A 12366-nucleotide genomic window follows, 5' to 3' on the forward strand; every position below is an offset into this window, starting at 1 on the left:
GAAAATAGAAAGAGTGCAAAATTTAGCTTTGCGGTTTATATACTCCACATACTCGCGTTTTTCTAGCGTGTCCGTTCTTCGCGACAGGGCGAAATTGAAAAAACTAGCTCATCGCAGAATTGTATCTCGCATCAAATTTTTATATCAGCTGTACCATGGTCACTACAAAATAGCGCGTGAATGTCATTTACCTGAGCCCCCCATGCGCTCTGCTCGTACAAACCACAACAAAACAATTAAGCAACCATTTAGTAACCTTAACATCCATCAATATTCTCTTTTTCCCCATGCAATTTCACTATGGAATAAATTACTCGAAGAAGTAGTTAACGCTAATACAACAGAATCGTTCGTTCAGCTTTCAAATAACCTTTTCTTTGACCACTAAATTGCCTCAATGAAAGCAGTTTCTTTTGCGTTACACTTTTTCATTGTTATTTTGTTTACGTATTGCACTGTTGTATGTTCATGTTTATTTCTGTTACATATAGTGTTACAATGATGTATGTACATGTTTTGTTGCGTTCTTAATTGCTAATTGGCAGTTGTAATTTAGGTTGTTGTATGTACCCACTCCTGCTTGGGCCCGAATAGGGCCTGCAGTATTTGTAAATAAAAAAAAGAAAACGCTGAAAAATATAATGGATACTTACAGCATGCAGCCACAGCAATTTTACCTGCATTTGCTGTATGTCGTTTGGCAAGAGATAGGAGTGTAGCCAATGCCACTAAACTTTCACAGCCATAAGCTCAACCAATGAGCAGATGTGTGGCATTCAGCCACATTTATTTACCACAAGCAAAAGGACAACTACTGTGAGAATGTTTATTTACACATGCCATTAAAAAAATGTCTAAAAACGGGGATGAACACTGTCAATGCCGCTATTGCCTATAAACAATTGTAAACATTCGAAACATTGATGGGTATATCTGATATTAAAACAGCAGCAATATTCTTTTGTCCATAAAAGAAACCTTTTCATTGAACTACAGCATCATGCAAGATCCCATAGGGGCAACAAGTTGACACATTTAGTGACTTCCACAGCGCAACATCTAGTTACAAAAGGATCTGCCCATTAAAACTACCACGCCTGGCAAACGCAAAATTCAAAACCAGGCTCCGATGGTTATGGTCAACCATGGCACAATGGACTCTGAACAAATATCACAAGTTTCAAACAGGCAACCAGCGGAATGCCTGCATCAAACCATTCTGCTTTTAGTAGACAATAGTAAGTTGTCCGGCAAATTGTATTTACGAGCTGGCAGCATGCCCTAATTACCACTGTACAAAATTTTGTGGAACTCTGAATTTTTCAAGGGAAAGGTAAGAGCATGTTGCCAGGGCTTTATTTTCATTCCCATACCACTGCAGCTGTAAAACTGTACCTATCTAGCTGGTGACCATGCACTTCCTGAATGTTTGTTAAAAAATTGTAAGGTTTTGTGAACCAGCGTGTTGCTTTAAAACACCAACAATTACCCAGTTCCATCAATACTATCCCTGTGTAGAAAACATCTTTGTGGTTCTCAGCTTCACACACACTTTCACAGCAGTCCATCAGGCATGTCTTCCTTACTAGGCCTTGTCATGCAGGCAGCACATCAAACTCGTCACTAACATGCACGCTGGGCACGCAAATGTCGTCGATGACAGGTGTTGCCTTGACTTCACAAAGGCCAAGTTCTTTGAGCTTCCACTCCCAATCCAACTTCTGCACAGCATGCAAGCTTTCTGCTTCATTGTGCTGCCGAAGAAGCATTTTTTCCTGCATCATAACAAAAAACACACATGAAATGTTGACACTCGCACAGTGTGTTAGAGGGTTAGCAATTTTTGTCCAAGTGACAACTGATCTACATAAAGTGATTGCCATAAAAATGTAAGGTGTACATAAATTTGAAACACGTACCACTAGACATTTTCTATGGGGTTACTTTCACTGTTTTGATGATTATAGTTCCGTTATTCTGAACAACAATGTAGCATAAGCTGTTTTGGTTATTCAAACAGCTCAATCTTTACTAAACTGTTCAAACTTGCTTCAAATGAGTGTAGCATGGATAGAGTGCTATTGGAATAATGAGGATATGAAAAAAAAAAGCACGAGTTTAATAAATAAGCATGCACATTCCTGCAAATGAAAACAGCACTATAATATGAGGGGCACTTCCGAGCACAAAACTCTTTACTCTAACGGGATGTGCATGCTTCAATCTTCTGGTGTATCGGCTCCCTTCCTCGTAATTTGACTTAGGTGGAGGAAGTATCTCTCCGAAAACTGTGGGCTGGGGCAGCCCTTACCCTTTCCGTAATGTGAGCCTGGGGCCAAGTGCCCGAAGACCCTGTAAAGTGTCCAAAGTGCTCTGATAATGACTTAAGATAATCGAACACAATGATAACCTGAGTCTGCTACATTATAAACAAGAGAGACCTACAAAGTGGAAGCAGATTCACAAAAAGGAAAGTTGGCATCCACCTAAACCAGGCTGAAATTAAACTCCAAGGTTTTACGTGCCACAATGACGATATGATTGTGAGGATTAATTTTGACCACCTAGGGTTCTTTAATGTGCTCTCAATGCACGGTACACGGTTCGAAATAAAACCTATGACCTTGTGCTTAGCAGCGCAACCTCATAGCTGCTAAGCCAGTGCATCGCGGTGGGTGGGATCAGGATGAATTTTGCTTCACATACATAGGTTCTGCTCAGAGAAATCTTTATGGGTTTCCTCTGTACTATGTTATAGCAGACACCACATTTCCGTTGAACAGAAAGTGTTGTTACAAGACCAGTTATGACATATGGTCATAGTGATGAGGTCCTCTAAGAATCGTATCAATGTGGACTGGCATATGCCTTTCTTTCCCTTTGAAAGCAGTAATTAGATAATCAGATTAGATTATCAGATTAGATTTCCTAAAAGCCAGTATTAGATGACTTATGTTTCAATTTTACAATGAAGTATTTCCTGTAACCAAGTGTTTTTTTCCCATTTTTTCTTCTTGTATATGCTCACTCCTGCCATGTCTCTTTTCTGAGACAGCAGTACAGTTAAATCTCGATATGACAAAGTAGGTATAATCGGCAAATTACTTCATTATATGAAAATTTCGTTGTATTGAAATTCGACCTTTTATGCAAATGAGTACAGTCGCTGATTGTTTTTTATTGCATGGAAAAAGGTCACAGAACTTTCTTAATTATTGGGCAATCAAGAAAACCAAATCTGTATGAGAAAATTCATTTTGACGAATTTAGTAGTCAGCGACAAATACCGTTTCCTGCCACGTAGATGATATCTTCATATCGGTGGTACAAATTAAGCGAAGCCAGCCATGCTTTTGCAAGCACTCCGCCCCAGTGGCTGATAGTGCCGCCTGCACTGGGACGACGCTATCGTGAAAAGCGCCGGCAGCGGGAAGCGAATGCTTCATCTGCCTCTTGCTCCAATGGGTCACCGAAACTGCAGATTATGTAATTTGCAATATTAGGCACCCGGGAAGACAGCTTATTACCTCTCAAGCAGGGTGCGCGGCTGCGGATGCTCTGCGCCATGCTTACAGCCATGCGCAGCCATGGCCCAGACATGCGCCAGAAATCGCACACACCTCAACTTATTAACCCCATGCCCCTTATGTGCGCTTGATCGTGTTACCATGAGCTTGCTCCCCTCTGTCCCTTTGCTTGCGCAGCAAGGCAGCACTCGTGAAGCCACCATCTTTCTTGTCTAACCTTCACACACTTTCACTCGCACCTAAAGCACAAAGTGCACGGGGTGCGATAGGATCTTCTTGCATTTGGACTTTATATTGAACATAATGTGGCTCCATCTCGGTGGTCGCTCTTGTGCTCTTGTTGTGCCGTGCATGATTCGAGAGGTACGTTTGCAAGCAGCCGCTTGTAATTCAATCATTTGACCATCTGCACCTGCGGAAGTTTCTATTGTCTCGGCATGCCTTTGCAGCAGAAGCGAAATTTCGTTATATTGAAATCTCATACAAACACACTTCGTTATATTGAAGTTTGTTATATCGAGGTTTTACTGTATACTCCTCATTTTCAACAAGAACATGTTATTCCCTTCAACAACGTCCTTAGCGTGGATGAGTCCAATGATGGCATGGGCCAGCTACCCCTTTCGACATGCCCGACACCAACTCTTACAATTCGTGGTGTGTCAAGTGTTGTTAGCTTAGATAATGTCATGTCCACAATAAACAAAATACTATAATAGAAGAATGAAAGGCACAATGCCAGATTTAAACGTGGGACCATCTCTGGTAGATGACATTTCAATCAACTGCACACTACCATGACATTGCTAAAGAACAAGCATCAAGCACTTATGTGCTTGAATGAAGCCATTCTGGAGCAGCAAATCAACCTTATGGAGCTATTGACAGGCACGAATTCTTGCAAATATTTAGTTTAGATACAGAAGTATTGCCCTTTTCTTAAACAAAAATTAGTATTATATATCCAAACCTGCACATGCATCATCTCGCATCCTGGAGTATTTATTCTGAAATATTTCTCATTTTCCTGTGGAGAGCCCTCATTTTCTTCAAACTGAAGACCCCAGGTCACCTTCGGTACCCACATTTTCCTAATGCAGTTCATAAGTATTTCAAACAAGTATTCCCCAATGTGCCAAACACAAAAACAAGCCAAAGGCCATGATCCAAAGCTGGCAGTGCACACTGTGTAAATTATCAAAGTATTATTTCCACTATCAGAAAGATAACTTACTGATATTGCCCACACGTTTAGTACAAGCTATCTTGCAGCTCTGTGAGGAAGTGTTGTGTTTGTCGTCTGCTGATGAAAAGATTCCTTACATTTACATCTAAGTACAAACCTGCTTTTGAAGACCACACCCACTAGAATGTGGCTGCTGCTGCCGAGATTCAATAGTGCAGCCTCGCGCTCAGCAGCAGAATTCCATAGGCACCGAACCTCATTTATTTATTTATTTTATTTATTTGCAATACTGCCAGTCTCAGTTGAGACCAAAGCAGGTGGGCACAATTTTACAGAAAGAAACGAACAGGTCATGTTACATGGTACATTAAAAGAAGAAAAGAAGGAAAACGCTTCCTTAACTACTGCAGAAATCACCAATAATACAATACTTTTGGTTGGTATAACAATATGGCTATAACAATATAACAATGTAGTTGGTATAACAATATTGTATTACTAGAATTTATATAAAAAATAGCAAATGAATGACACCTGTAAGATTAGAGAGCGTATACAGCTAAGAGATAACCGCGCAGAAGCGGCGAGTTTGGGGGTTGAAATGCAGAAATTCCACGCACAGAAATAAGTATTAGAGATATGTGGGTTAAGATTGAGATATGTAGGTGTGTTAAGTGGTGTCTTCTCTGTTTGATGTCTCTAGTAGGTTGATGAACGATGAAAGTGACGGAGAGGAAACTATGTCTGAGTGGAGGAGATTCCATTCTCTGATCGCACGTGGGAAAAGTGAAAACTTGAACATGTCATTAAGAGTCAATGGATTGAAACTATGGTCAACGTGTCAATGGATTGAAACTATGCTTTTGCACAAATATTTTAATGAAACCCCACCCACTACCTGCCTTAGATGCAATGCAATTAAAGCTCAAGTTAAAAAATTGGCATGTGACAGAACTTGCAGCCCTAAAAATTGTCATTTTTTTCTATCTCCATTTAACCACACATTCACAGATCCCATATGCTAATTCACAGCATGCACAAACAGCAAGACTGCTACAGTAAGAGAGATCATTTGATCACGCTGTATTCTACCACCTAACACACGCATTGCTCTATCGCGTATGTCCCAAATGATTTGGTGGTATATGGTTGTGCACCATTTAAGATAAGACTTAAGATTGCAGGGTGCCATAAATTGCAAAGGTGCAACTCAGTGCGTATATAGCATCCAGCTGAAACTAAATGATGAAGTGTGCATCGCTATCAATGCTATACCTATTGTTCAGAAAGAAACTGTAAAAGACTTTATACAAAGCCTTCTTTTTTTTTTTTATTCCTTTCTTATACTGGTGTCACACAGGCATTCCAAAGGCCACTGGAACGATCACCTAGTGACTCAGTGGCAAAGCGGAGGTTGCCACAGGGGCAGTTTCAATGGGCTTCGAGTCAATAGCCCATTGAGTTATATTCTTGCACGGAACCTCATCAAAAATCTTGAAGGCCTTTGAGCAGCAGACATGGGCATGTAATCAACCATATAAAAGGTACATGCACTTCAACCAATAACTGAGAAAGTCCAGAAGGGAATGGCCGCCGCGGTAGATAAATTTGTAGAGCATCACATGTGTAACATGTGGGTGGTTCAGCTCCCACCTGTGGCAAGTTGTCTTTTCGCCCACTTTCCTCATCCTTTCTACATTTCAATTAAATAAACAGTTAATCTGTCCTATGCTTTCCTTGACCACTTCATTAGGATTGAAACAAACTAAGTAGAATGCAGAAGTCCGAACAATGCAGCCATAGGCGAGCACTAACATGAGCACCTATCAATGAAAAATGATAGGTGTAACGTTAAGGGATAAGAAAAGAGCAGATTGGGTGAGGGAACAAACGCGCGTTAATGACATCTTAGTTGAAATCAAGAAAAAGAAATGGGCATGGGCAGGACATGTAATGAGGAGGGAAGATAACCGATGGTCATTAAGGGGTTACGGACTGGATTCCGAGAGAAGGGAAGCGTAGCAGGGGGCGACAGAAAGTTAGGTGGGCAGATGAGATTAGGAAGTTTGGAGGGTCAACATGGCCACAATTAGTACATGACCGGGGTAGTTGGAGAAGTATGGGAGAGGCCTTTGCCCTGCAGTGGGTGTAATCAGGCTGATGATGATGATGATGAACATGAGCACTTGCAGCTTTTTATTTATCCTTCAAATTTTAATAAACTGCCTTTCAACACAGATGAAGTGTTGCATGTCATAATTCTTTACTCGTGCAGTGCATCATGATAATGATGAAGTAGCCACGCATATGCCTTGCTTGTTGGAAAGTGAAACGCTGAAGAGTGCCTGAAGAGAATGTTACATGGTCCGGAAAACCAGCCGACTTTAGTCTTCTTGCTTGTTGCTCTACATTCACCTGGATTGTGTGAAAACAGCTCTTCTGCAGCGCATTCTTGAAGCAGAGCGTGGCTGCAGGAGCTCCTTCTTAGGACTCCTTCTGTTGAAAGTTAATTCTAGGTTTAGGAACATAATACAATTATTTTGCGGTAATTAAAGAGTAAAATGAAGTGACCTAGCACAGGCACTTTTGAAACACTTCAGAACATCTGTGGCCACAGATTCTAAACTAAAATCAAACTGTGTTACGAGTACCAAGAAGACGTCCACGTATATAAAGATCTTGACCACATGGTCCTGGCCCGAACTGTCTAACAGTATGTGGTCAAAGTTTGCCAAGAAAATTCTTATCACTGCAGGAGCTATACCAGAGCTTATACAAATTGCATGCTTCTCATACACGTCACCATTAAAGCCAAGCGTAGACTTCAGGTACTGGCCTAAATGTTCCAGAAAACTGTTCACCGAAAAAGGGGAGAACACTTGCGACGCCGCTGCACCACTGTCCTCTAGGAAGACCCGTACCACTGGGAGGAGCTCATTGTGTGGCACGGAGTAATACAACTATTCGATGTCCACTGAAAACACTGATTTCACACCCGGAAGTCCTTCTTTCACGATGTCAACTACGCTGGTTGATCTCCGGACTGCGAAAGGGTCACCGACTTCAATGGCACCTAGCTTGGACTGGAGAGCTTGGACAACCAATTTCTACAATGAACCATCCTCCATGACTATGGCTTGTAACGGGCACGCAGGTTTGTGTGCCTTTGCAGAGAAGACAAACAATCTGTTACCCTTGCAGGTTAGGATGACCATTGCCTTTGTCTTGTTAGGCAAAGCCAATGTCATCTAGCTTCTAAAACGACCAGACTTTCAGTGGCTCGAAAATTAAGTAAAGGCATCCATGGGCTTTAACGTATCAAAGCAACACAGGCTATACGCACAATAAATTCCATAGTTATGGGCTCCGGAGTTAGCATGAACATTGCACCTTGCACTTTTATGTGCTTTCGAACAGCCACAAAATAACCAAGACAGAGAATAACGTGTTGATGCTGGTACATTTAAGTTCACTTTTTAATTTTTTTTGCCCAACCATTTTTTCTAATGTAATAGTGTTTAGAACTCCTCATAGAATTCAATATGAATGAAACGTTCTGCGAGAGTGCAGAGTTCAGTCATTGCATGATGACAACTGTTCTCATATGAGTACACCAGGGCTGAACGGTAGGCACGTGACCGGCTAGTGTATGGAATTGTGTGTTAAAATTGGTGTTAAAGGTATTAAAATGAGAGATGTCAAAGTTACACCTCATTTGTTCTACATAGTGTCGAAGGCAAAAATGTCTAGATTTCAGTGCTCTTGAAAACGCAGAAAAAGGTTTGCTCAGTTTGATGGTGCAAATGTCAGATACTGGTGAAAATGAAGATGAGGATAAACACAACAACACTTAATCTGAGGAAACAGGAGATGATACTTACGTATAAAATATATCAAAATTATCTAGTGAGTCTGACAGGGAAAAATCTCCCAAAAATGCTACATTGTTCAGAAATGTTTTTGAGATGCCATGAGCTGACTTCATCAGAGTTTCATACCTGCCAACCTGGCGAGATCAAAAATCAGGAAACTCTTTATTCGCACCAATGGGAGGGGGGGTGTTGCATTCACCGTTTCAATATCCGGTGGGACCAGGGGGGTTGGGGGTGGGGGAAGAGGTTTCATTTAAACTTTCAGGCAGTGCTCGATGAGTCCTTTTGCAGGGACCTTGCAGTAGCAGACTTCGCTCCCTTCAAAAATTTGTCGGAGTAGCTTTGCTCAAAACATGGTCCAGACTGACGGCCCTTCACTAGCAGCAGGTGTTGGAGGGTTGTGTTGCACACTGATGAGTGGAATTCAGTCCTAATTCTTTACGCCGTGCTAAAAATCCTCTCACACTCTGCGTTGCTATGCGGTATCATGAGTAAATCCAGGATCACCTTAGCAACTCAGTGAAACATGTTTTCCATCAGTGTTTTTAATTTTTCCAACCATAGATCACTGCCTGCCCCACCTTTGTTCATTCAGAATGTCCTCTGGAAGACTGTACAGCTATAGTGTGGCAAACTCAGCTTCGAGAGCATCTAAAGCATGTTCAGCAGATTCATTGGATTCTTGGGGCATCAGCTGAGGGAAACTGAATAAAGAAACAAAGACTTGAGAGCGATGCCTGTGAAATAAATTTCAGGTTCGCCACCTCCGCATTCTTCAGAGTTGCGTCCACTTTCATAAAGCTTCGCCTTGTCGCATTTAGGAAACCATTCCGTAGAAGAGGTCCAACGTGGTCACTGACACTAAGGGGTAGGTTGTGTTCGACGAGGAATCCCGTTAACAGGCACTCCACACGTACGACACTGTTGTCACAGTTGTTCCGGAGAAAATTCGTTATGTTGCCTTGCTGCCCAGCAGTGCGAACTTAGCTTTGATGCTTTGCCGTGGAAACGTGCAGTTTCAAGCCGCCTCCACCACTGTGAGACACACTGACGTCGTATCCACACATTGTACAAAATGCAAAATGTTCTGCTTTTCTTGATGTCAAAAAGCACGGAAATCGAAAAAAACTTCTGCAAATACCTTTTCTTGGGCTTTGATAGCGCCATGGCATCAAGCACACGAGGATTCTAACTTTACACGGTGCATTGCACACAGACGGCCTAGCCAACACTAATCATACACACAAGCAGCAGCGACAAGATGCGCCATGGAGGAAGACATGCATGAAATGCAAGAGCTACATTGGCTCTGGCTTTGGTCGGCTTACTAGGCACCGTAGTCGGCTGCTTAGTCGATGATACCGATGGTGCTAGTGCGGCCGTTGTTGATGATGCTGACAATTATGATGTGGCTGTAAATTCCGCGGTGCCGGTTTCACAAAAACCATTATTGCGCGAACAGAGATCACTTCTCGGGAGATATAAGACAGCGATCGCACAATCGGAAAGTTCAGTAAAAAATCGGGAGTCTCCCGGGCGAATAGGGAGGGTTGGCAGGTATGGAGTTTCTAATGAAAATAATCCTTGTGTCAATCGGCTACCTACTCTGCACAAATATCTCTCACAATATATGCGAAAGAGTGTATTTATTGAACTGGCTTGCAAGACCAACTTGCATTCCTTATTAAATGAGATGAAATCTGTGCAAACAAATGAAGAGATAACAAAGTGCATTTACAGTTACTTCGTCTTATTACTGATGAATGGAATAAATTGTTTCAAAGCATTCCACATGCATCATACACAAGGTTCCGCTCACATTGGTCAAAATTAGTATGCCATGTCTCTTTTTCTATGTTTAGATTGGCATAGCCGTCCCAACCCTGAAGATCCTCCTCTTGGCACATGCAACTCAGCTAATAATAATAATAATAATAATAATAATAATAATAATAATAATAATAATAATGTTTTGTTGCACAAGGTTCATGAGAAGATGCCCTTTATTACCACAATCACACCACACCTTTCGTACAATCTGTTCTGGGTTCCTTTAAACCTCATAGATGCACAGATAATGTACTGCAAGAGCACTAATTCCTCTTTACATGCCTGCACAGTACCTATGTGCTGATTCCGTCTGCAGTCATAGTTGGCATGCCCTAGGCCTAGGGCATGTGCAACACACAAGCACTTATTCTCCCTGTAAAATGCCATGTATGCACCTGAATGGCTGACTTTTTTTTTATCATCAAGAGGAAAAACAGATGGCTAGCAGATTTTTAACAAAACAGCAGTACAGCAGTGCAAACGCTCAATAAGGTGTATATAGCATCTGCTAATGACTACCTTTATTTGCACAGAATTGTGCATACTTCAGAATTACAATTACGCATGCAACCAATGAAGCAATAGCAATGCACCCAAAAGTCTACCGCAGTGTGTATGCATACCCAAGAAAGTCTAAGACCCTAAATGAGTTTTCTTGTCAATGTGTATTACTTGTTTTCATTCAAATAATAACCAAGCACCAACTAGCCTTACTGTATCATTTCTGATTGTGTAAGCTTCCAGCATGGAACAACTTCATGCACCCAAGCTTTATGCAAAATCTGCGTTGATGCTACCCTCCCGGATATTTAAGTAACGTAGCTTAACAATTATCACATTTTCTGAGTGTGTGAAGAGCTCTTAATCAGAATGCTGTCAATATGATTAGGGTTTCTCCGCAAAGTTCGGGAATTTATATCTCGAAACTGGTGTCGTCCTGAGAATTCGTTGCAAGTGGATCTGCCTTGTGAAGTCCACTGTTAGAATTTGTAAATTGCAATATGGGCCATAAGATAATTAGCTAAAAGTTAATTAGTGTATCTTGTTAATTAGCCAATTTTGCATTTCGATTTTTTGTGCCAGTAGTGTCCGCTGCTTTGAGTAGACTAGCTCATAAACTAGAATTGGGCTGTCTGCCACAGGCAACCTTTAAATAATTTTGAAAGTGTTCGCTGAAACACCCTGTATATGTTCTTATAAAAAACCTCATTCCACAACCTTTAACTCATTACAACATAAAACATACCTTTGTTTTTTCCCACTTGTCTTCAACATCCTGCAGCCACGACAAGAAGAGACGTCCATTATACCTAGATCGCACGTTCTTGTCTTTATCATCCTAAAGCACAAAAATGAAACATTTTCTAAATCCCTCAGTACTAAAAGAGTTCATATCATTGTTAAAAAAAAGAAAGAAAAAGAGAGAGAGAGAAAACAAAGGAAACACCAAAGTCAACTACTTGCCTTCTTGTCTGGGATAGATTCAGGACTTTTGACACACATCTGTAAATGAAAAATAATAATAATGAAAAAAAAAAGAAAACACTTAAAACTGCAAGCAAAGAACCCTAAGGTGTGATCCCACACATGATCTTGAGTTTTGCTGGTGTCTTTGGTGGAAGAAGGTTGAGAAATTTCGATGTTATAGGCACTTTGCGGCTGCTGTAAGAAATTATGAAATTTGTGCCAATTGGTGTTCTTGATGCTTAAAGGGAGAGTAAAACTTTGGTGTTTGCAAACTGTTGGGTGCATGAAAGGTTGAACTTTTGTAGAAATAAACTGTGCCTTGTGGGAAACACGTTAAATAAATCTGGAATTTCTTTATGTTTCTAGGTATGGGAACGTAGTTCTGCTAAAATATAAGTTCCAGAAAAGATGGTGTGCACAATTTGTTATATAAACTAGGCACACATGTATGTAGACAATTTAACGGGTGTCAGATGTTTACTGA

The 12366-nt window shown here is 41.0% G+C and overlaps 1 protein-coding gene across 6 annotated transcripts in view; it reads right to left on the reverse strand.

The window, feature by feature from the left end:
- Positions 1-758: 758 nt before the first annotated feature.
- The window catches only part of LOC126546038 (uncharacterized), a 69156-nt gene continuing 57548 nt past the window's right edge, over positions 759-12366 (reverse strand). For 4 of the 6 annotated variants that reach the window (XM_050194102.3, XM_050194101.3, XM_050194099.3 and 1 more), the window contains exons 8-10: positions 11880-11918; positions 11662-11754; positions 759-1775 (exon numbers count right to left, since the gene is read on the reverse strand). In XM_050194102.3, coding sequence (XP_050050059.2) covers positions 1596-1775; positions 11662-11754; positions 11880-11918 — 312 coding nt within the window. In that variant the 3' untranslated portion in view covers positions 759-1595. Of the gene's footprint in view, positions 6537-6899; positions 7210-11660; positions 11755-11879; positions 11919-12366 lie in introns of those variants that run through there. The other 2 variants (XR_011892485.1, XR_008608620.2) reach the window with 2 other exon arrangements.

Source organism: Dermacentor andersoni, chromosome 1 (assembly GCF_023375885.2).
Source record: "Dermacentor andersoni chromosome 1, qqDerAnde1_hic_scaffold, whole genome shotgun sequence".
NCBI lineage: Eukaryota > Metazoa > Arthropoda > Arachnida > Ixodida > Ixodidae > Dermacentor > Dermacentor andersoni.